This window comes from Anabas testudineus, chromosome 10 (genome assembly GCF_900324465.2).
Source record: "Anabas testudineus chromosome 10, fAnaTes1.2, whole genome shotgun sequence".
Lineage (NCBI taxonomy): Eukaryota > Metazoa > Chordata > Actinopteri > Anabantiformes > Anabantidae > Anabas > Anabas testudineus.
In genome coordinates, this window is record NC_046619.1 from 6606145 (window position 1) to 6632252 (window position 26108).

Here is a 26108-nt window from a genome sequence, read left to right on the forward strand (position 1 = left end):
GACAAGAAGTGGTGGAGGATAAAAAAGGGGAGAAAATCAGGAGAAAGAGGAGAAAGAGGAGGAGAGGAGATGACACACCGGTTAATGAGCACGTCCATAACGGACAGAACTAATCAATATTTACGACAAGCACTGATTAGCTGTTCCAGTGATTAGCCGTTCTCACCCTCAATCAACCATCAGCTCCTCTCAACGGTATCTCTCATTAACACAATAAAGTGAAGTCAAATGAATGGAACAACATTAGAGCCTGCTGAGGAAGGGTGGGCGCTGAGGTGGAGAGAAGGAGGAACATAGTCAGATGTGTGTGTGTGTGTGTGTGTGTGTGTGTGTGTGTTTTCTCTCTGTACATAGTTCAGCAGTGAGACATGCCAGCGAGAGTTCCAGCTGCTTGCCAAGTCCTCGAGCAGCTCACTCCCTCTGAGCCACATGTGTCATTACTCCCTGGTACTGCTGAGAGCTAAATGCCTGCCTTAATGTTGGTGCGTGCATGTGTGTGTCCATTTATACATTGGGGCGTGCGTGTGTCAGCGGCTCCCCGTTTGTTTTAACGCCTGTGTTCTGCTCCGACTTGAGTGAGGAGCTCGGGGTCGAGGGTTGTTTACTCAATGTCACATTCACTTCAGACACTGGGACACAATTGGCTGTCTATTTTAGGGCTCATGATAATGACCTAAGGAGACAGAGTGTGACTCTGACCTTAACACTGGGCGGCTAAGCATTAGGCCTATGTGTGTGTGTGTGTGTGTGTGTGTGTGTGTGTGGGCGTGTGTCTGTGTGGGCGCATGCGATGGCAGCTCTAATTTTGGAATTCCCCAAATGCTCCCCATCTCCGCTTAGTTTGCTGATTTAACTTACTCCCTTCCTCTGAAATGCTTTTGTTTCTCTTCCTCGCATTATCCGTCTTGGTCTCTCTCTTTCTCTCTCTCGCTCTGTTTTTTCCACTCACTTCATTTAGTTAGTGTTTTTTTTTTATTTTTTATCTGCGCTATCTGGCTTTACCCCTCCCCTTCCCTCCCTCTTAACTCAATGACCATCTCCCTGGGTGATTGCTTCAGATGGCACCCTCATTATGATGAGATAGTCTTGGAGAGGGTGCTTATCTAATGATGATACAAACAGAGGCAGACTCTGTTACAGATGGAGGATTGGGTGGGTCCAAACAATGCACTGCAAACATTGAAATTCTTTCCTCGCTTGCATGATGTATCTGTGTTTCTACACGCATTCTTCTGCTCTGAACTGACGCCGTATCGAGCAGTGTTGAAATTTGGCTCTGCAGCTATGGAGCAGCTCATCTAGTTGATTCATGCCTCGTCATTCCTAAGTATTATTAATGTTGACATTTTGTTGCCCTGTGGGATTTCGGCTTTGTGCCCTGACGAAATTGAAGAAAACTAAATAATGAATTGCACTAATATTATGTTACATTATCAGATTATACTCAGGCTCTAAATTAGAAAGTGAACCACACATAAAAAGAACCACAACATTTTGTTAGTGTGGCCGGACTATGTGATAATTTGTGAAAATGATTGTGATAACATTGTGTCAGGAGCTCTTTGTCGAATTCCTCCGCTGTAGACTCAACACGACTGAGTGAACCGGACACTGAAATATATGAGGGGCCGGCGGAGCCGAGTGCAGAGCAGGAACAAAAAGATTTTAAATTTACGTGGGACGTTAATGTGAATGAACACTCAAGGCTAAGTGACTCTTATGATTTGTGTAAAGTCTTTGTAGGGAGCATGTCTCTGCTAAAGGGAACATTCAAAGACAGTGAGGGGAACAGGCCTGTTTCCAGTCTTAAAGGCGCACCGTCTCGCAACGGCCACATGCCGCCATGAGCGCTAACCTCATCCTGCCATTTTTCCACACAATTTTTCCTCTTCTTTCAATTTTTAAATTCCCAGGCCAAGGTTATACAAAAATTAGCTCTTTGAAGATGGAGCTCAAAGGCTCTTGAATAATGTGACGAAGAGTGAACGTCATGCTATGAATTTTATATCCACTCAGGGAGAGCAAATCTTCTCAGTGTTAACTTACTTCTGTCATCTAAATTAACTATTCCTTCAGGCTGGCTGAACAGGCTCGTGCATTACTGATGTGGCATGATGATAAGTTGGCCCTTCGAGGGTTATGTTTAGGCGAACAACTGAAAGAGAGCTGGATTTATAGAGTTGATCACGGAATATGTTGTTTGTATTCAGGCCATTTAAAACGACAAACAGTTCAACCACTGGAAATCATAATCAGATTAACTGTGTCCACTTTTAACCGCGTTTCCTTATGTGAAGCCATCATTTAAGTACAATTTAACATGGAAGTCGAGTTCGGAAACAACTGTTGAGTACATTAAGGGCTTTGAATCTTGGGTTTAAAAAAAAAAAAAAGCTGGAAGGCTATTTTTATAAGCTCTCCTGTGTTTGTCATTGTAACCTTTGTCTGGTATCAGTGCATTTACATCTGCCATGTCAGAGTTCACTCAAAAAAAAGACGACTGCCAGCCACGTTTGTCAAACTCCCCAACCCGGCTCCACAACAAGGACACACTGCCAGCTTTCTTTTTTAATCTGAAAGCCTCTCACTCACTCCATCTCCTCTTTCACTCAATTTCTCCTCCCTCACTAACCCTCTCTGTCTCTCTCTCTTGTTTCATCCCCACATACTGACGTTAATCCAAATCTGGATTTCCAGATATTAAAAGGCTGACGGTCATGTCGCGTTTTAGAAAGAGGAAACTGGGGAATTGGGTCTTCCTGCGAGTCTCGGCGGAGATAAAAACACGGGGGGATAAAGCAACGACAGGACGAAGAACAAAGAAACTCCCAGTCTGCTGCTAATGATTTAGTGGAACAAACTGGTTCAACGTTAGCGGTCCAGAATACAAAAAGCACTGGTCATTGCATGAAGGAATGTTGCTTTTTTTAATAAAGCTGTTGGCTCCGAAGAGGGTTTTTTTGTATGATTTAAGGCCCTCTTTGTGGGTGTGGATCACTGGCCGCAGAGTGACTAGTGGGAGAACAAAAGATCTACAGCTGCTGAAGTCATAAGAGAAACCAGGTGCCAAATGTTGATGTTGGGAAATATCTACAGTACAAATGTATAAGCCAAGAGAAAGCCTTACAGGAGAAAAAGTTGGCCTACAACAAAAGTGGCTATTGCAATCCACAACACACATTCCACTGTTAGTGCATTAACATACATTTACAGTATATACATACACACTATTGCGCACAATTTCACAAGGACATTTGGGGGTAGAGGGGAAGGAGGCGCTCCGAGGAGAACAGTGGGAGACGTGTGAGAGACGCAGTGCTGACTGGCCGAGACAACACCAGCTAAGGCTGGGGTGCGATGCGGTGGTCTATATTTATTCTCAGGTCTGTTAAATGAGGTCACTCAGGTGGTCCTGCTGAATACATTCCCCATCTCCATCATGAATCATCTGCTGCTTATTATTCCTGTCCAGCCCAGGGGGGGCTTGCTTTCATACAGTGGGCTGTGTGTGTGTGTGTGTGTGTGTGTGTGCATGGGCTCAAATGCCTATGCAAGCGCGTGCATGCTCGCGTGCGCACACATCTGCCCAAAGCACCAAACGAGTAGATAGATACAGCCCATGTGACAGACAGAGAGCAGGTTGTTTAATGAGAAAGTGGATGAGAGGTGACATTCATTGGCTACCTTTCACACACCGCCCCCCCCATACTCCACGGCATTCAGACTTCCACTTAGACGAGCCATGCAGGCACTGGGTAGTCACAGTAACCGCCAGTGATAATGTCTACATTTCCCAACAAAAAAAAAGCTCTAAATACATAAACAGGCACAGCTACAATCTGATCACTCATACTTAGCATCAGGGAAAAACACCAGCACACAGAGCTGTTTCATACATTTGAAGCAAAGCAGGGAGCTAAACACAGCCTGTCAGGTATGTGTGTCTGTATCAAACAGAGCGTCACAACAGAAATGGCTATTTCTCATACCTGTTATACTCCTATCTCGGTTTTTGTTTACATTAGTGAACCGGAGTCAAAGTGAGGAGAAGGAAAAGAGAGCCTATTTGCACAAAATATTTCACTCCTGAATGAGCACAGAGAGGGTTAGATTAGGTTTATGGGCCTGATTCCAGAGATAACCCTCCCCAGCAGATCTGGCATGCATGCAAGCCTGCACGTGCACACACATACACACTCGTGCGAACACATACAGAGTGAAGTTGGCAGACTGGAATAATACTGGGGGATCTAGATGTTTGCACTTTGAACCTTTTCTAATCCTGAGTATTAGGGCATGGCTAAAGCCTGATTATGGCAGAATGAAATGGATCTAAATAGATGTCCCAGCCCATCAGCCCTCCATTTCTTTGTCCTAGAAATAAAAATGGAAATCAGTAATCAACCTCCAACCTCTCTCGCCGTCTCTCCCATGTAACCTCCTCTGCAGGTTTGGCATCGGCAAAGAAAATTCATTCAGACTTTTCATATCATCTCGAATGAATTAGGCGCGCTCAGCTCAGCCAATGTTGTCCTCTCGTGTTCCTTTTCAATAATAAAACCTGGCAGACAATATAAAATAGTCGCACCTTTGACACTAATGCCACACATTTTTCATGCTAGTTTGAAAATCCAATATTGAATTGAGGTTAGAATAAATGAGGTTTTGAGTTACGTGTGTGGACACAGCTGATTTTCTCATTTTCATGTTCTGCAACTATGCTTTTTTTTTTTTAAACTTTAATGTTTTTGTGAAGCAACAACATGTATTGTAGCAGCTTTAATATCACCACATGCTGCCTGTTCCCAGGAGCCACTTTGTTGCACATACGGTAAGCAGCTAGTAGCATTAGTGTCAAGGTTTAGGGTGGTTAGCGGCCCAGTTCACACAACTGTTGCTTAGCTCACTGCTTCGATATACAGCCAGAGGGGGAGCTCCTCTCCTGTGTCCTGATTAGACTGCACTCTCGCTCTCTTTCTCACACACACATATGCACACACACAGGAGCAAAAAGCAAAAGCATGCACGGCTGCACACACACAGATACAGCCACACTTGAAATGGTTGCAAAAAAATATATATAGAGACATGTAAGCACTTGGACCCACAGAACTTAACACACACTGACATGTGACGGCACACACAAATACATACACACACGGGCTGCCTGTGTAGCCAGAAGATCAGGCAGGACTTAAGAGCTCCTCCGGCACCAAAATTACAGGGTACCTCTAAATCCTCCCAGCAGAGAGCACTATGGGATTGTGCAGGGTGGGTGGTGCTGTGGAGGGGTGAGGGAGAAGGGTGAAGCAGTGAGGTGTGTGTCTGTGTGGGGGTGAGGTGTTTAGAGAGGCAATGGAAAGAGGAGTGCAAGGTGAGGAAGTGGGAGATTGCTTTTTTCTTTCTTTTTTTTTTTTGAAGACGAGAGAGTGTGCGAGCCGAGGAGGAGTGAGACTTGATCTGTCTGAAGTGTGGTTTGCGTTTCTATGTGTGCGTGCATATGTCTATGAGGGAATATGGAAGGAGGTGATGAAGTGAGGAGTTGAGGGAGGAGGAGGAGGAGAACGCACTTTGGAAAGAAGAAGAAGAAGTGGGAGGTGATCTCTCTCTGCGAAGCAGAGGAAGTGTATGTATGTGTGTGTCTGTGTATGTGTGTGTGTGTGTGTTGGATCATGCGCATGTGTGTGTCTAAGTCAGTGAGTCTGCCAGCCTGCTTCACTCTCACTCACACTCACCGTTTCTCTTACACTCTCCCCTGAGTGTCTTGTTGCGTGTGTTCTGGCCTCTGTACAATTGTGTGCATCTGAGCATCTCTTTGTCGAGCTCTGTGCATGTGTGTGCATGCATGGGCAGTGAGTCAATTTTCCTTGGTAATTTTTTTTTATTATATATCTGCATAAACTAACTGATCACTTTATTGGGAGTTAAGTTAAACTGAGAAATGATCCTATTGTAAAAGTAGAATTCATGGCAGAGCTGCTGTATTGGATTGCATTTGCTTATAGGTACACCTAATAAAGTAGCCAGTGAGTGTGTGTGTGTATATATATATATATATATATATATATATATATATATATATATATATATATATATATATATATATATATATATATATATATATATATATATATATGGCATTTCTTTTTGTGTGTGCGGTTCCAGTACATCAGTCAGTCCGAGATTACCAAGCCAAAGGTCGGGCATTATGGACTTCCCTGACCAGCACCACTGGGCTGGTGCTTCAAGACTACTTATGACAGCTTTTAACCTCTGCAGAGGACCTGTCAGCAGCTCCCAAAGTGTCTGTGTGTGCATCTGTGGGTGTATGTGTGTGTGTGTGTGTTGTCTGTCCAAGACTCACAGCCTGCACACGCAGAGAGCTTCTGCATCATTTAGCTGCGGGTGTCTATGTGTCACCTCTCCAGTGAATCCAGCAGGGCAGAGCTTTTACACTGCTGCACTTTCTACTCCCCATTTCCCAACTCAGCATGCTGCAAAACCCCTGTGCTCCTGTACACAGCACAAAACTTCCCTGGGTATCCGAGAGCACACACACACACACTCAAAGACAGTGGATGACATTGTCTGCTATAAGCAAGCACAATGAAACAGGACGAGCACATGGGGAATATTCCCGTACGCATACCCGCGCCTACACAAACAAACAAAAGTACACACAGAGTGCAGGCCGTCTGTCAGATCAGTAGGAGATAAAGGATGCAGAATAACAGGAGGACCTTGGGGAGCAGAGCAAGTCATCTGTCTCAAACACGAACAGACTGAGCATACTCCAACTTGACGGATGTAGACAGACTCATTTTAGAGCACATTGCATCTCGAGCCTTTCTTCTGAACTTCTGGCCGCCCTCTCACTTTAACACACACACACACACACACACACACACACACAAAATGAAGTAGGCCTGCTCAAAATGTGCATGCGGGCCTCTAAGCCAAGACCCATATAATCTGACAGGTGTGAACTGGGGGAGCGCAGATCGCAAAACTCAGAACGCGGTCGATTGGCACAATAAAACAGTGTAACCTGAGGGAGCGGTGACTTACAGCTTCTAATGCTATAAGCTGTTGCATACAGCACTGAAGTTATAAGAAGCAACGACAGCAGCTGATATTAACTTCATGACCACGACTGTAAAATATAGGCCTACCGCAGGTTCGCTTCTCCCAACATGGAACATTTTTAGATATTAGCTATTTCAGCTTCACCAGCTATTTCAGCTATAATGTATTCTGTTGTGTGGAGAAGTTGCCAGTAGCCCACACAACCCTCCCTAATGACAGAGTAGCTAATTGGCTGTAATGGCTCTTTTCACCGATATCATCGAGTTGCAGCCACAGAAAACCTCAGCAGTTTTGCACAAATCATGTGCAGAGTAAAAAACACAGGAGAAGCAGAAGAAGCAGCCTGCAGTGACTCTCTGTGCTTCAAGACCATGAAAATGTCCAGCAGTTGTATACATATACTTTTTTTTTTCCTTCTGTTTGCCGTAAATGTCACTCTCTATCAATTAGACTATTACTTTAAAAAAAACTGGCACAGCCCTAGTGGGCACACACACATTAGCACCCTTGGATACACACAACTAACAGGTGAACAAACACACCCTGAGAGCCACCCACCCACGCATACACAAAAACACCCAGTGCACACACACAGCACACACAGACACACAGACACAGCACACACTCACACACACACTTGCCTCTGTGCTCCCCTCCCAGACAGTGCATCATTTGACTAATAGCAGATGAAATGTTGCGTGTTCAGAGAAATAAGCAGAGGCAAAACTGGGTCACAGAGGGAAAAAAGGCTGGCGTTTCACCTTCCTATTGGTCAGAGCTAAAGGTTAGAAGGGATGCAACACATGCTGGAGCGCGCACACACTCACACTCACAGTCACACATACAAGCTGAAGAGCTAAAAGGTTAATATTGTTCATGTGGGAGTTGCTGAGTTACTGTTTATCTCGCTCTTAACCGGTGTTGTGTGTGCGCGCACAGGGCTCGTTTGTGTGCTTATGTGTGTAGCGAACAATGAGTACACAGAGTTTTATGCTTGTTAAAGACGGAGGGGAGTTACACATTAGCGTTTCATTAATCCATCACTGGCCCCGGCGTTTCCCTAACCGCAGACAACGGTGGGCGAGATGCCCACACTTGTTGAAACAACTGCCCATTAATCCACATCTACAATCAGTCAACATGACTTCTTCTACTCCTGTATTCCCGTTTTTGCTTTCATCTAACTGATAGCTCCTTCACTGGTTTCTGATCCATCCTCATTTGTTATGAGGAGCTGCTGTTAAGCTGACTGATTATTTCCTGCTGCTGCTTCAAATTAAAAGCCATACACCTCAGTCATATCCTTTGGTCCTGCCAAGTGATAAGAGCATTATGGGAAGTCCTACATAGAGAAATGAAGCATATTATGATTTTTTTTATTCTCTATTAACTATCATTTTATACTAGGGAGAATGCAAAGTGAAATGGTGGACAAAAGGGAATATTAAGAGTAACTGACCTGAAATCTACTACGCAGAAGTGGCTGCAATGGGTCCATTAAAAGAGCTAAATGATGAGAGTAAATCCGATGTATGGGATGGATGACATAAAATAAGAGGGAATCTTCATATAAAAAAGATGGATGAACATTTGAACACTGTTAAATTTCAAACAGGACTTCATCTAGTTATGTACATACAATTTATATTCATCTATTTTCCTTAATCAAATTACATTATCTTGTTTCGGCTACAAAAGGGCCTCCACATTGAGCCAGGCATTTATCAGTAACTGAAAAGAAAGTGCTATCCATATCATCCATATCATCATTTCCTTCATGATATGGATAATATAGCAAAAAGTCAGGATCAGCGGCGGACTGTGACACAGCTATATTGCAGGATATGCAGCATTAGACATGAATCTTAAGAGCTTATTTAATGATTCATATTCGAGGTTTCCAACATTTTTGGCTCATCACAGATCAGCAACAGATTTTTCCATCTCCGATTCTTTCATTTTTAGTGGCCTGAAGAGGTGAAAGTACCCATTATTCACAGGGAAGAGAGCTACGGAAAAGCAAAAGCAAAAAAAAAAAAAATTACATGATTTAATTTAATATAATTTTTAAAATCTCTTTAATCATCCTGTGATCCCACAATTCGTTTCTGGGAACCACCCGAGGTTGAGATGTAAAGAGATAACACTGCACATCCTTGTTCAGATCAGAGAGCTCACCATTTGACAAGCTGTGCAGGGCGAGCTCTAATTTTAATTTGGGGGAAATCACAAAGCTGTAGCATCTTAGCAAAAACATAATGCAAAGCCACTCTTTCGCTGTTGCTCATGGCACAATGTTGAACTCTCAGCAGTACAGATGCTCAGCCATTGAGCGGTGCATTTTAGAAAAATGATTTTTCCCCCAAAGCAAAAACATTCACAATATTCTCACAAACACTCGATAAATAAACTTTTAATGGCAAACAAACTACAATGTTCTGGGCTTCTTCTTCTTCTTGTAATAAAACTTGCAAAATTACAGGTTGTCAAGAGAGAACAGAATAGTGCTTTGATTATCCCAGCAGTGTTTCCATGAAAATACTTTTGCAAGCTTAGCCTATTATAAATCCCAGTATTTATTTTCACCAAAACAGCTGGTAACATCCGTATTAGTGGGTGGTATTGGTATTGTCAGGTTACACATGTGTAATCAGCTGACAGATGCACACAGAAGGTCTCTTAGTGAGCTTGTTTCCCAGCAGGAGGCTCATTGAAGTTTTTGGTCTTGCTTCATTTGCACTGATAATCACATGAGGTAAAGCAAGGTTCACTCGCTATGTCTAAACAGATGATAAAAACTGATCCCCTCTGTCTTCTTTCTGGCCTTTGTGGTCGTCTGCAAAGGTGATTTGGGACTCTGGACTCTGGAGAGGAGTCGCCCTGCTCGATCTGAAACGTCCGTGAGCCACAAATCAGCCTTTGCTGTCTGATAAAAGAAGCGCTGGGCTGGATCGGAATGCAGTGGGAGATAGTAGTGACATGTCAAAGGCCATGAGGCTCCAAAAATCTAGACTGACTAAAGAGCTAATCTGTGAGCATACCCCACCCTTAGGGAAACCAGAGTTGAAGCCCTGGAACAAGTTAACATGAACGGCAGAGGATGAAATGACTCGCTGCTCGTGCTTAATCATGTAAAAAAAAAAAAAAGGTAATGCTCACAGCGGCCTTGTGTGTGTGAGTGTGTGCGTGTGCTTCTGTCTGCATTAACGCAAACGTGTTTGTCTGGATACAAAGTGTATATGCTGCACTGTGTCCATTCATCCTTTGAGGAGAGTGGAGCTTCATTTTCACTGACCTTTTCAATCTGGCCTCCAGAAGAGAGTTACGACATTTGAGCCAGCCCTGTGTTCCCTCTGCACAATAGCATACATCAAAGATGGGAAACAAAAAAAAACGAACAAACAAACAGTGACTCCCGCTATAATTTCAAATAGGCAGTGCAAAGCAACCCCAATGAGGTATTCTCAATAGGAAGGAAAGATTCGGTGAGGTGAAGTGTGAGGAAAGAAAAGGTGAGTGTTGTGGCTCAGGTGAGAAAACTGCCTTGAGGGTAATGAAGGTGCCTGTGTGATGGCTGGAAACACACAGTGATGTTTTCAAATGTCCAACCATGAGTCCAAAACCAAAACAATCTGAATCTGGGTTTTATCATCACGTTTGAGACGCTCCAACAGGCAAGCGAGAGGGATTCTTGCTTGATTAATGGCTCAAACGGATAACTGACAAATCGTTTCACCACTAGAGAGATTACAGTGCAGAAAGACAGTAAATGCAATGAGATGGACAGAGAGAGGGAGAGAGGGGGAGACAGAGAGTGTACTTGTTATATCAGAGAGAGTTGATGTCAGCCCATCTGTTGTCCGCAAAAACAAAATCTGCAAGGAGCCGAACAAAGACAGTGATAGAGAGCATGAGAGAAAGGACAGTGCACAGGTGTGTGCGCGTGCGTGTGTCCCTGTAACTCTGTGTATGTGTGTGTGCGTGTGTGTGTGTGTGTGTGCCTAAACCCTGAGGGAATTTCCTGTACCTGCTAAGATGGAGGCGACTGAACAAAGCTGACTGCAGCTAACATGGGACCCAAGACAGTGCAGCTCTAACACAGAAACACATGGACAGACAGTGAGAGACACATGGTGGCTCAGAGATAGACTGATATATAATGGATAGAGGGTCTGATGCAGCTTATGTGTAACGCACCAGAGCTCTGAGCGCAGCTCCAAACCACAGCGAAGGCATCTCCTTCTCTGAGGCCAGACTGCAACACAAGACACAGGAAAAGCAACGCGCTTTTCCTCTCTTCCCATGTTTTCGCCAAAACCCCAATCAGGGAGCACAGCAGACCACAGAGAAAATGCTGCTGATTACATCCTAATACACACAAAGCCGGCAGCTGACGCGCATATACAAACACACACACACACTGATTACATCCTCTCTGGTCCTCCTCTCTCCTCATCCCTGGTATCGGTTACCTGGTAAAGTCACACTTATCAAGGATCAGTGTATTTTGGTGCAGGGAGCAGAAGGAGCTCGGGAGCTTAACCTCTAGTCCGGGGGCCAGAGGAAAACTGGGGCTCCGGACCCCAGTGCCCCTTCCCAGCACAAATAAACAGTTACAACAGAAATATGTCTGGCAGACTCGAAACAATTTCCTGAAGGATCTGTCACTGTGCAGGAGAGGGAGGGGGGGTAGATCTAAGGAGTGGAGAAAATAGGTGGATTGGCAATGCGGAGGGAGAGAAAGATTAAGTTGCAGGAGAAAAAAAAAAGGGAAAGAGGAATAGGAATGGGGAAAGAAATTGGACTGTGGGTTTTGGAACATAAATTTGTTCTGTCGCGATGTACAAAATCATCAACTCAGCGTGCGGCAGCGCAGCCTGAACTCAAACACAACACCTATTTATTTGAAGACATGGAGCTTTCTTTTCACCATCCATCCATCAAGGTATGCATGCACAGACTCTGACAGCGCGCACGTTCATACCCATCATACCCGGATGGAAAGGGACTGATGACTGAAAATATCTAGTGCACAGCTTGGCCCCAGTTCTCTTGCATGTGCAGTAAAAAAAAAAACAAAAAAAACACACAATGCCTATGACGGCTTCCATTAGATAGGCAAGTCTGTCCGGAGAGAATGAAGAAGGTGTTGGAGCACATTGGACTTTTTTTTTTGCATCCATTTGCCTGCTAGTGTGATCTTATGGGTATATATAAATATATATGTGTATATATTTAAATTTGCTTATGTGGCTTTGTGCTTATTTATGCCTGTGTGTTTGTGCACACACACGCCTTTTGTGTATTTGTCTGCTCCTGTTACTGTGTTTGTGCGCCTGTGGTCGTGCTGGAATGGAACATGGACATTTTGCCACCGAGCTGAATTCACAGAAACGGGTTTGGTCCTGGCCTGCAGAGCAGTATTTAGACTCTGTATTTATGCGTTGGACGACCACAGCAATCCCTATCACCGCCTTGTGATTCATGTTTGTTTGCTTTGCTCTGCGTTGATTCGATTCCATCAAGAAGCTCCTTTTTCTCTTCTGCTCCCCCAAAACGTTTTCCGCAGAAATGTTCACGCCATCCCCGGTCAGAGTTTCATCAGCCACCCCTCATCGTAGCTGACCAAGCATGCAGTGGTTTCCATAGCAAGGATGCGACATTAAAACTAACAACCTCTATAATTATACATCCATATTTCTCAGATGAGTTTGTGTAAACAAGCCCGGGCTCCAGCTCGGGGAGGCGGACTTCTTGGCAGGCCCTGGTTGAGGGTGCCACTGAATGGCTGTCGGAAAACAAAGCCATTTCAGAGTGTGCCTTGGAAAAGAGAAACCACTGTTTTAGGGATGGCGGAGAGCGAGTGCGAGCTCCATCTGACAGACAGAGAGCTGTGATTTGAGCTTAGCTATTGGCCAGAGAAGAAAGACACTGGGAATATGTGTTGTTGGCAAAGCAGAGGCCAAACAACCTCAGACATTTCAGATGGAAAGAGAAATTTGCATTTCCAGAGTGTTTTTGATTATGGGTTGTCATTGTTTTGTCCTGCACTTATGTTTTTTTTAATACAGCGATACCCTACTGTCCAGTACAATTTGCCTTATGGACAATGATGCTCATCTTCTCTTGTCCTATATTTACTTTTCCTAATGACCATGGATTCTACTCCAAACATGTATCTTTTAAGCAGCCTCAACATGTCTCCTCTCCTTATGCCTAAAGCTATTTTAAGGTCGCAAAACCACTGAGATGTTTTCTGCCTAGCGGAGTGAATTAAAGAAAACCAGGAAGCTACTTTCAACAATTGAAAATTGCTCAAAGAGAAAAGAGTTCTTCAGCAAATGAGTTTGTGTTAGTTGAGAGGAGAGAAACAAAAACAGAAATCAACTGTGTTTGTTGCTTCACAGAGTTAGCTCTGCGGTCTCTGCTGGTCTGTGTGTTGAGAGGAGATCTGAGCTATCAGTTAACAAAAATGACTCGAACACAGACTTCCCACAGCACCTACACAGACACACACACAGACACACACACACAGACACACACTCATAAACAACTTCTAAACACGAGAGCAGAATAATGGAAAGAAAAAAGGATGGTTAGAGGAGTGGGAGTGAGGGTTGACACAGTAGAGAAGAGAGAGGGAGGCCTCGCACGCAGGATAAAATATTCTAATAAGATAAGCATGGAGCGCAGCCGAGGAGGGATGAGCGTCTGCATTTGGAGATGCGCGGAGAGGACTAATTGAGATGAATACATGAATATATCAGCTTCATCTAGCAGCGATGGGTTCAGTCGTAACCATTGGTTACCATTCACTTGTACGGCCACGTGAGCAGCCCTCCCTCTACAAGAAAGTCCTTGTGTCCCCCTACCACACACCCTCCACCCCCCTAAAAACCCTCCACCCCCACTCTAAACAAACTCCTCTGTAATAAACGAAAGGCAATAACCAGCGACAATAACGCTGTGCCTGCTAACCCTCTGTGAATGAAATATCCAAAGGAGAAGGAGCAGAGGCAGCCTGGATAGATTTGCAAAGCAAGCAGAAAGTCATATATTACACTGGCACTCCAATAAACACTGGGCTATATACTCTCACAGGGGGGTTAAATCTCCTTATCCCAGGCCGTGTTGCCTCACCAGTGCTAACCTGACCTGTTTGCAGGTTTTACTTTGAAAATGAAATCCGTTAAGGCCCCCGATTAGCTGCTTAAAACTCTAATCAGTAACATCAATGACAGCTACTCTGAGTCAATCCACAGGTGATTTTCTACGTGAATCCAATTCTTAACGCCGTTTGCTATTCGTGATAATGTAATGACTGAAAAACACAATCGATAACACCGAATTTTAACCATTCGAAGGACGTGGACGAGATGACGCATTTTAATAAGATCTCCGATTGCTTTTCAATCTTTTTTTTTTTTTTTTTTTAAATCAAAGGATATCTACTATAATACGTAAACTGGGACTGACTGATTTGTTATCCTAAAATACTAGTCATTAACTCCAAGTTGAAATTGTTCTGTGATGACCACAACCACAATAAATATGAAAATGGACAAGAAATGTGTCCTTTTGTTCCTCGCTGATGAGAAGTGTGTGAGAGTCCATAACAGATGCATGAGAAAAACCCTGCATAGTGCTTAATGCTTGTAATTAAAATATTTCAGTGTGATTTAACACACAAGAAGGAGGTTACCAGATGTTAAAAGTTATCATTTCTCAACAAAAATGCACCGAATTGCGAGTTAGAAATGGGAGAGTTATTTGCATCTCCCTAATCTGACAATCAAAATGCCTTTGTCTTCTTCATATGCGCCACTGACAAATACAACTGCCTTTTTTTCTCCCCCCCCTAAGTGGCTGTGATTTGATTATGGTAATTTTATGTTAACTCTAAAAGATGACATTTAACACTTTTTTTTATAATCAGATTACTGTTGTCACGCTGCACCGAATCCAGCTATAAGACTGCCAGTGTTTATAGTTATTGGACTGTGTATAAGCCTTCATTTAAATGTGTGTTTGTCTGTTCATGTTCCTGAGTTCACTTGCATTATTACCGCAATTATTACCTGCGTGGGAGCACACATGTACAAATATGTTGGAGTGTTTACATCCTCGCAGATGTAGGGCAGTGGTAGATCTTGTGTTATGCTGCAGCCGGGACAGAGATTTCAAACTCGACCTTCAACTTTCCCGAGGGAAAATATGAGGAGAAGAAGCTGACTTACAAAGCAAAGGAAGAAAGCGGTGGGTTCCCTATTGCCCAATGAAACATTCTTTAGGTGGGTGGGTGTTCCTTAGGGGTGCACTGTGTGTAGGTTGCTGAGCAGAAAATAAAAGCAATACAGAAAAAGAGTCCATGCTAACGAGCATGGATGTTACTTATATGCAACATGTCTCTCGACCTTAATCCTATCAAGTGCGAGCACTGCAGAAACATCCCACAGTGTCGAATGCAGTTTGTCAAATATATTCTTGGGTATTGTTTTTCATACACCATGTCAGAATCCAATATTTGCACGACTCTGTAAATTAATCTAACTTTTCCGTTACCAATTTATCCTTGAATAATAAAATGCTTATCTGTCATTCATAATAAAAAAAAAAAGCAGACAGAACGAGTACCACTGGTTTTAACAGCACATTCAAAGAAAGAGAGAGAAACTGTGACGAGAATGGAAACAAGTTTGCTGTTTGCTGTGAACAGGCATTATGTATTTCGCTGAGGCAATCTTCTGGGGGTGAGATAGTGTGTTCTCCACTGCGGCAGTATTCTGGTGGGGAAGTCGGTGTGTGTCAGAGTCCACGATGGTACACTGAGATGGAGAGTGACAGCTGTCAGGAGGGATCAGGCTTACCCTGCCCACTACACAGGAAATCAAGGGAGAAGAGGAGTGCATGACGACAGGCTGCCTCTGTTTACTGCCTCGTGGCCTTACCTTTATATAGAACACAGACTCACCGGCCTGGCTAACCAGCGAACACATATCACCAAGCCGTCATGGTACATTATTTCAATGAGGACAGAATGGGACGGAAAATGGAGGAATGTTTTTTTTGTCTCCACTGGGGACACATAAAGACAGTGCGGATATATACAGTATGTGTGTGGGTACATACCCTTGTCCCCACTCTCTTTCCCGCTCTGTTGCTCATTTTCTCCATTATATTTCCTACTCCTTAAAAGCCTCCTGTCTAAAATCACTTCTCTCCTGTCTCTAACCCCTAAACACGGCACAGCCATTTACTTCACAAACAGCTCATTCTATATCCTGTGTTTAGACAATGCCATGAAATACAACCAGCTTGTTATGCACGGGAGGGGGGAGGGGGGGGGGGTGTATGTGTACCGTATATATGTGCGTGGACGTAGCGGGTGAGGGGTGCTGATGGACAGCACAGGCTGGTGCTAGTCTGGGATTTAGATCAGTGCAGGGTTATCATTACTGACCCCCTGCTGTGTTTCCGTGACCTCTTGCCCACGATTTTTGACCTACAACCCCCAAATGACTCCCTTCAGAGCGGAACTGGGACGGACGGGAGCGAGTGCTCGGGATCCCCTGGGGTGACACGAAGGCCTGGGACACACACACACACACACACAAACAAATATACACACACACACACACCATTTGTTGCTTACATTACCCCACACCTTTTGTTGCTTATTCTACCCCATGGAAGGAGCAGAAGAATGGACGGGTGGGGGTGGGAGAGAGGAACAAGGAAAGGACAAACGGAGCTGCGGAGCCAGCATGGAGGCCGGGTGTGGACGAGAAAAAGCCTGCTGGAAGTTTCAGAGGAATGTCCACTCCCTGTGCATCTTTTTCTTGTCTCAAACATTGTCTGCCATGTTTGACCGTTAATCAGGTCAGATAAGCTGGGTCTTTACAGGCCGAGCAGATTTACACCGCTCAGCTGGCTGTATGGAGCACATTCCCAGCAGAGATGGTGGGATAATACACTCACATCTTCTCTGCAAGCATAAGCTGGCCTAAAGGGGCCTCAGCACACACACACACACACGCACAGACACACACAACACACAGACAGACACACACACACACGTTGGACTCTACTGTATAGGAAAACATATTCACTGCAGGTGCTCTGTGCGCCTCTCTTGCTCTCGCTGGAAAACACACACATATTACACACATAAAAGAACCACACATGGCCATTATCTGAATGATAGATGAAGTGTGTCATGGTGTATGCACAGGCTGCAGTGGAATAAATAAAGCAAGCTCTTCTTGTTGCAAAGGACAACAACATTAACATAATACCAAGACAAATAATACATCTGATTACTGCTGACACAAGAACGTTACAGTATATGAGCCTAATAATGATCCACCATCAGGCTGGATATTGCACGGCCAGCTTCCCTTGTGAAGGGTTTATGGCTGGCTCCAGTTATGAGTTCACAGTCTGCAAAGACTATGGAACGAATGTTAAGAATTGTTAACACTTGCATAATACACACATCAGAAAGAAGGTTGTTATACAGTAGAGACACAGGAGTTTCATATAAAAGCAATTTCAAGTTAAAGTAAATGTTGATGTTTTCGCTTTGATGTTGGATTATACTGTAGTCAACATGCATGCCCACGCACATGTCACTAATAGAGTTAGTTAAAAATATTTATGATGTAATCAGGAGACAATATGCAGAGCAGCCCCGCTAACGGTCGGCTGGGACGACTTCGCCTGGTTAAAAACCTCCAAGGTGTTTTCTAAAGACATGTGGGTGTAATAAAGCTCAAAGAAATATTTCTTACAGTCCGCATGATATGTAGCTCCAAACATTGTCGCTTGATAACATCGCAAGCTTAATGCTTCCCTGAGTTCTGGCTTTGAGAGAGAGAGCTCACGAATATCGATTGAACTGCCACAGATCAAAAGAAAAACATACGTGAGATTTAATTTAGCGTGGATTTTTTGCTTCAGGAGGATGATATATAAAAAAAAATGAAACCCATTTTATTTTAAGATGTGACAACTATAACTTTATATGTTGTTATGCAAGGAGATTCATATTTTAAGAGCTTTATAGCTATTTAAAAATGTTAAATACGTTATTTTGTATGTAACATTTGTAAATGTACATACAACATGAATCATTATAGTGAAATTAGTGGTGGATCATTTCATTTCCTAATGTCCTGCAGAGCCTCATTGTGACAGTGTTTCTTTTATTCTTTTTGGAGGGGGGGGGATAAGGGAGCTTGCTGTATGTTAAACATTACATCTCCCATGTCAAGATCATCTCTGATTTTTTTCATTGATTCTAAGATGAATCAACTACAGATGCTTCAGAGCCCCAAGCTGACGGTATCCTCAAACCAGATCAACCACAACACATGTTGTGATTTTAGAAAATGCTTACTAATTCGAGGAAATGTAGGAAATGGCACAATGAAGTTTAAGCCAAATACGCCCTAAGTAACATTTAGAATAACATTGTCTTTTGCATTATAAAATGAGCTACAGCTACTGAGCTACCAGGATGACTAGAAACAGCATCTCAGCAGTGTAATGTCTCTTTATGCCCCCAGATGAACTGAAGTTTGGGGCCTTTCAAGTTGAGACTTTAAGTATAAGGCTCACATTATTACAGAATTTCTTACTGTCAACAAATGATATTGAAAAAAAAAAAAAAATCTAAACCAAAACATATTAGTCCGTTTCTCAATACTTCAATTTCTTATCATGTCTGTAGCATCTCCATTTCTCATTGTTCCAAGAAGAAGATCAATATCTTTCAAAACACATTACAAATATATTGTTTCATTTTTTACAAAAGAGGTTCTTAAAACAGCCGGGCACCTCTCTAACCAAATATACTTAAACAGTAATAATCTTTGTATTTGCTGGGGACTATTTTCCGCCGAGGATAAATATACGTTTGGTACACTATGGTTAATAAACCTTTTAAACACAGGCTGTCATAATGTTTGTGGCTCTGTGATGTTGGATGTGTGATCCACAGTGCGTAGGTTCATTGGAACATTTCACAAAGAGCACCAGCGTCACTTCTTTGTATGTTTTTAATAGTTTTTGAACAATGGAGATCCGTGCCAGAAATAAGCTATATTAGATTTTGGCTTCACGTCTTGTTTGCAATTACAAAAATGTCTTGATATGTCACTTACTATAATATCACTGGCCTTATAGATTCATACTCACCCAGTGGATTTTACTTGGTAACATAAACATGTGTACATCTTTGGTGGGTGTTAAATACTTTAAACGTCATTTAAAGTCGTTTCCTTGGTGACCAACCAGACTCAGAACCAGTTCAGTTCCAGAACGTCGTGTGTTGTGACTCAATAGTCAGGATTCGACTTGGACCTCACACACTCTTCACCTGAACTCACTCTGTTCATTGGTGCCAGGAGGATCAACTGTGATCGAGTACTCGCAGCTCTGCTGTCGAACTTAAACCTAATTTGTCGTCGTTGCTTTGATAAGAGTTGTGTTTGTTCTGCATTGTGATATACAGCAACAAACCATCCATGGAGTTTATTGAAGGAAGTAGAGGAATCTACAGACCCATCAGGGTATGTGAGAGAAGATTTGAGTTCGACTTTGACCGTTTTCAGATGTGTTTTAACAGGTTATCAAACAATAACTGACTTTATGTTATTAATATCTATCTAAGGTGTTGTTTGAGACACCCATATATGATCGGGTTCTGCAGCTCTGCTGGCATATTAGAAGCTACAAGTCTCAGGTAAGACCTAGGATCCTTCCAAAACCACAATAATAGAAAATGCTAGATTAATAAATATAATATAACCCCTTTATGTAATTAGATGGCTCTGATGACGGAGCTACTAAGACTACAACAGGAAAACCTGATCCCATCTCAGGTGACTACTGAAGACATGATCAACCTGATTTTAGAGAAAAGCAAAAGTACAGTGAGAGAACGGTGAGTTACGGAGACACAACTAAATCCCAGACCAATCTGTACCCAAAGATTGAAGAGTAGCACTGACGATGAACTTTCTTTTATTGTTTCTCTTTGAAGTCTTTGGGAGTTTGAACTGGAGGATTTTGATGAGGAGGATGCCAAGCCACTTCTCATGCTGGTAAGTATCCTGTAATTCCTAACATTTAGTGTGGAGCTAATTGTTACAGTTTTCTTATTTTATCCCGTAAATATACTGTATGTAAAAACTACATTTCACATCAAATGACTTACTTCAGGTGTGGGCAGTAAACGTCAGCAACAAAATGAGGGATGTTGAGTTTGAAGCCCAGATGCTCCTCAGGTCCCCACAGGCCTTACCTCCTAATTTCCAGTGAGTCACATCTGATGAATATGAATTAAATTACAGTGGCTTTGTGATGACTGGGATATTGTTAACATTTTTAACAACTGATTTTAATGACTGTAACCTACAGACATCCTAAAGTCCTCAGTGTGGCACAAGAATATGCTCAGATCCTGAGAGAGAAGAAGCAGGAAGCACCGAGCTTCAAGCTGCTCTGTCCACAAGACGTGGTGATGGAAGTGGTTCCCAGAGTCCTGCAGGGCTTCTGGGTGCTCCCTCCCCGTCCCCTCTTAAATATGCCTTCCCTGAAGCTCAGTAAACTGTCCATCGGGGTTACAAAGGCTGTTTTGGATGGGGTCTCCAGTGGTCTCCCCATCAACAACCATCAGGTCACCTTCTCTCGCTCCATCAGAGATGACATGGTGCTGTCTATCCTGACAGAGATCAGACAGACTCACCCACATGACATCCTTGTGAACAGGATCAAGAGCTTTGCACCGGTGCTGCTGAGTGAAATTGCTGAAGTTGCAGTGAGACAGGTTTGTGGGATGTTTCAGCCTCAGAGCCCTAAAGTGTCAGCTCATCTGACACCCGCTGCTGAACCTCCTGTCACCATTCAAGTCCAGGATGACTTCAGTCTGCCTGTGACTGAGGAGAAGCCAACACCCAGCCCAGAGACAGACTCTGCTGCGGTGCAGACAGCTTCTATGACACCTGAACCTGCAGAACCTGAATACATTACGGAGGGTGAGGCCAGGGACAACACCGGAGCACCAGACTCTGCTGTGGTTTCAGGTCCTCCAACACCCCCTGCTGAAACTTCATGTATTACTGAGGTTCAGATCAGAGAGAATGAACCTGAAGAAGCTAACCTCAACAACAGTCTCAAACCAAACAGTGCTGTGGCTCCAGCTTCTCTGGGACCTCTGATTCCACCTCCTTGTCGAATGGTTAATACTCCAGTGCAGGACAGCTTGACCATTAACCTGGTTGAACCAGCGCCTCCAGCTCCAGTTCCAAAGACAAACTTTGCAGTTGTGACTCGCCCACCAACTCCTTGGACACTCCCTACAGAAACTCTTTCCATTGGTGATGTCCAGGATAAAGAGGATATAAATGAAAACTCAATTCTAGAAGAAGACTCCAAACCCACCAGAGCAACAAACTCTGCAGAGGATCTAACTTCACTGACTCTTTTGAGCCTTCCCCCTGAACCTGTTGTCATCGCTACGTATCAGTCAGAAGTCAAGAGGAGCAACAAGAACAAGACACTGGGCTTCTTCCACTGGCTCCGTACATCACTGTGCTGCTGTTTTGCTGTCAGCGATACAGATACTTGATAATTGTCTTCATGTATTAAATAAATAAGTTCAAGCAAAAAAGGAAATACTTGTCATTATGTGTTCAAATTGTTTCAAAGTATACGTTTCTGCTTAAACTGCAAGTGCAAAACTACAAATGCTGCAAAACTGACTTATCTATAATAACATAGCAAAAATTATTGCCTAGATGTACAGGACTCTGTTGTTTGTGTTTAGTTGTTTTTAAATTATTTATAATTATTACCTTACAAGTAAAGATTTTATATACACATTTTACTTAAGTAAAATGACTAAAATAAAACTTACTTAAAACTTAGGATAGACAGCAGCAAGTGTCCAAGTTAAATTACGAGTACAATTTTCTTTTAGAAAACTTTTTTGAGTCTATAATTTCCTAATAATTCCTTAGGAATTTTTCAGTAAATGCATAATTACATAATTTGGTACTACTTACTGAAAAAAAAGTGAATTTCCTTGGAAGCTTCCAAGAAATTATAATACATTGTTCTCTAATTACATACCCATAACATCACAAATTACCCAATTTTACTATATTACATAATTACATTATTATAATTGCTTTTGCATGCAACATTCAAGTAGTATTTAAAAGTTAAAGCTTGAGGTATGACTGCTATTAACCACATTACAGTTGCTATAATTACCTTCTGTCTGCTCTGAAAAGTAGCAGCCAAGAATCTAAAGTATATTCTAAAAACATTATCCAAAATAAAAAAAAGAAACTACTGAGTATGCAGTCAAGGTTGTCATTTTGAGTCCATTTTAAATATTTAATACTACTGTGCCATAAGCGATGCATGTCACCTCCACTTGTTGCTATGGAGCTCCTGCAGTGGCCATTAATATACTGTCTCCCAGTGACAGAGTGTGAAGCGGGGATTATAGCTCAGATTGTTAAAACAGGCTCCTCTGGTTAAATGGAGGTTCAAAAGTTAATATTAACAATAAATCATCTTTTATAGTAAACTTACAGGTGATGTAGTAGTTGACATTCCTCTTGAACTCCAGGCCCATATAGTTTGGGCTGAACTCCTGGAATTTGATGGTGAATTTGATGTCCTTCTCAGGCTTGTTACAGTTGACCAGGACATTAGGATCGAGGACTGTGCTGCAGCTCTCTGCTTGCTCCCTCTTCACTAAGTACAGCTTGTAGTACTCATACTCTCTGCCTTGGTCCGCTTTGGGACAGATGATGTCCAGCTTGTCCCCGATGTCAGGGTAGATCACTAAGCCCTTTCCAGGCACAAACCTGTGGAACAAGAAAAAAAGAAGACAGTGTTAATAACACATAATAAAAGAAGTCTGGAAAAGCAGCCACATAATTCAATAACAGTTTATACAGTCCTAATACTTTGAGCTACAGGAGTTATGGGTTTAGATTTGTCTGGGATGGGCTTTTAGGCAGAGCGCAGTTAATTTGGCCCCACAAAAAACACTACATGTAGCAGCTTGACATTGTTCAGCGTTAGTCGACAGAGCGTTTCACAGAAATCCTCTAAAGTTTCTTCCCATACTTGGATCCAAATCAAAGCATACCAAAAGTTTGCAAAGAGGGAAACAAAATGGCCAAACACAAAATGGCTGCCGCAGAAAATGCTACAGATAGGATTACATCTAAACAATACCACAGATTCATTTTTCATATTTTTGAAATTCCGCATAAAACCGGTGATTCAACTTAATATCTTCTGTATGCTGCTTCTACTTCAGAGGCCCATGTCTGTGGAGGAAAACAGTGTGCAGGGGTCAGCTGGGAGGTTAAGGCTTCCCGGTTCATCTTCCCTCCGTCATGATCATCTAGTGGAGGATTAAGATAATCCATCTAGCCTTATTGTACTTCTCCACCTTGCTGTCTGCTGCCAACTCAGTCAAATCGGCTCTTGGGCTTTCTTTTCCACTAAAGGTGGAGAACAGGAGGAGACCCACTGTGTGTGTATGTGTATGAAAAGAGGGGGTGTTGGGTGTGCTGAGTACTTGCAGTGTGTTTGGGCAGTGGTGTGTATGTTTATGCATGTCTGCTTGTGTGCCTGTGTGTGTGTGCTGGTCGGTCAGCAAAGTGGGCTGAGGTTGCGGACTGATGGGGTGAGGCGGGGTAGGGAGGGGGCAGACGGGCTGAATCATTGTTCTGGACTTGTTTGAGGCTTAAAATGTCAACATGGTTCAGCTCTGCTGTCCCAGTTAGCCAAGCATTAACCCAGACAGCCGGACTGACCACGGGTGTGTTTATATATGTGTGTGCATGTGTGCGTGTCTGTGTGTGTGTGCGCGCGCGCACGTAGTGGTCGCAGACAACGAGCACAGCAGCGAGGCTATCTGCTAGATCTGCCCATGCCAGCGGATTTAAGCGGGATTTAGCGGCGCGCAATGCATTTGTTGTTCTTTCTGATCCTCCACATTTTAACAAGATATCACAGGCTGGGGCCTGCTCTGTCTCTCCCTTCCTCTGCTCTCTGAGTGCAGCCTCACCTTATCTACAGCCCCTCATTTCATCATCACACACATCATTTCCCCACTAAATAACTGACTCTTCAGACAGGCCCAGGGAAGGGAGGACTGTGATGCCTCCTGAAAGAGACTGATAGAAGAGGTTGTAAGTGTAGGGGGTGGGGGCGCGCTTATGATCACCATCCCTCCTCCTCTGATGTTAAACACTGGCAAATGTCCAGCCATTGTCTGAAACAATGATTTTAAAAAGATAAAAAAAATGTTTACCAAGTGAAAGTGAACAAGTGAAACCACAAGTAAATGATTGCATTCACTATTTAGTTAAAAGCAAAATGAATATTTTAAAATGGTCAAAATACTGTCAATCAACCCCCCCCCTCCCTTTTTTTAATGAATATGATCTCATGAAAGCATGTGTGGATTTGAACTCTCGTGCAAAGCTTGGAAGCGGGTGAGACATTATTTCCCCGCTATTGTCTGATACTCATGGGGTGAGGCGGGGGCTCGGGGTGAGAGGAGGGGTTGCGCTAATTGAAAGGTCGATAAGAGAGAGAATGCGGTATCCTTTGTCCGACCTCTCCCGGCAATTTGCTGGTTTTCAGCAGCAACACTCTGCATGTGCTCATATGTTTGTATAAAACATGTGTGCATGTGCATATAAGAAGACATATGTTTCTGTGTGTGTGTGTGTGTGTGTGTGTAAATCATGCCGGGGTACACGCGTGTGTCTATGAAGACATCGACACAATCAGTCTCTAATTGGATCTACAAGATGCATCAGTGAGGCATAAACAAGTTTCCATGGCAACATTAGGCTTTGTTACTGACCACCCCCTCTTCCCCCCAACTTCTCTCTATTCCTCCCTCTATCCCCTCAATCTCAGCCCCCTCTATTTCTACTCCCCGATCTCATTCCCTGTTGCTTTATCCTTCCCTCTCATTCACCTCCTCACACCCCCCCCCCCCCCCCCCCCCAACACACACACACACACACACACACATACCCTGCACACACAAAAAACACCTACAGAAAAACAAGCATGAAACTAGAGGTAAAAGAGAAAGACCAGGGAAGCAATTAGACCTCGATTTGTTTCACTCAACAAGTAGGTATTTTCTATTTTCTATTTCTTTGTTGGGGAATTGCTGGAAACCTTTTTTTTAACTATTCCGTTTTAAAAATGTCAAACTACTTAAAAGCCTGACTCTCAAAAGCAACAAGCCTCACACCCCAATTCTCCGATTTACAACCCATTTATTCCATTATCAAAGCAAAGCAGCAACAATTTAGATGAATAATTAAGATTTTCAAAATCTTAATATCTTAATATCCCTTAAGGATTTAATCACAAGCCGGCCTCTGTCATTGATTCAATTTTCCGAACAGGCCTCCTCGTTGGCGGTTAGATAGCTATCCTAAGTGAATTCTCCGCTTCTGTTTCCCAGCCTTTGTTAACTGTCTGCTATAATGAGGCTCTGGCTGCTGTGGAGGTCTGGAAGCGCCATCGCAGATGGGAAAGAAGCAACATAAAAGAAATAGGGCAGCAATTAGTGTTTAGCCCAGTTTAAAAGCTCTCCACTTGGCAAGCTGTGGCCCAGCTCCAGTCCAGGATGTGAAACTAAACTGGTGGGCTGGGACTTTGTCTCCCGTTTGTCTCTCTGTTGGCTTAATCAGCACCACTCCGGTGCTACACACAGCCACGCAATGAAGAGGAGGAGACGAGTGACTGAAGATTATTGTACTATTGAGGAGGTCGAAAGGGAAAAAGGGGGGAAAAGAAGGTTGAATTGCATCTTTCATTCATGTCGTCTGGAGACTTTATAGGACCTGTTGATGAAAGAAGTGCACAGAGGAAGAGCCGTGCGGATACAAACGATGTTTCTGGGAAATGACCCCGAACGTGAGAGAGCCTTTATTCCCCTCATGTCAAACGAGGTGGAT

General features: G+C 43.2%; 2 protein-coding genes across 2 annotated transcripts in view; one reads left to right on the forward strand and one right to left on the reverse strand.

The window, feature by feature from the left end:
* efnb1 (ephrin-B1) overlaps positions 1-26108 on the reverse strand; it is a 59369-nt gene that overhangs the window by 12174 nt on the left and 21087 nt on the right. The window contains exon 2 of the mRNA XM_026357274.1: positions 22693-22970. Within this exon, the coding sequence (XP_026213059.1) occupies positions 22693-22970 (278 nt within the window). The remainder of the gene's footprint in view (positions 1-22692; positions 22971-26108) is intronic.
* LOC113160179 lies at positions 19311-21747 on the forward strand. Its single transcript, XM_026357272.1, has 6 exons — positions 19311-19658; positions 19760-19831; positions 19914-20032; positions 20132-20192; positions 20311-20405; positions 20509-21747. Exons 1-6 carry the CDS (start codon positions 19614-19616, stop codon positions 21716-21718), a joined length of 1602 nt encoding a protein of 533 aa, XP_026213057.1. The 5' UTR covers positions 19311-19613; the 3' UTR covers positions 21719-21747.

Excerpts from the sequence above, each read along its gene's own strand:
- LOC113160179 (XM_026357272.1), top strand. The coding sequence starts at position 19,614 with ATGGAGTTTATTGAAGGAAGTAGAGGAATCTACAGACCCATCAGG. Across the intron at positions 19,659-19,759 it reads GAATCTACAGACCCATCAGG|GTGTTGTTTGAGACACCCAT; the intron begins GTATGTGAGAGA and ends TATCTATCTAAG. Across the intron at positions 19,832-19,913 it reads TTAGAAGCTACAAGTCTCAG|ATGGCTCTGATGACGGAGCT; the intron begins GTAAGACCTAGG and ends TTATGTAATTAG.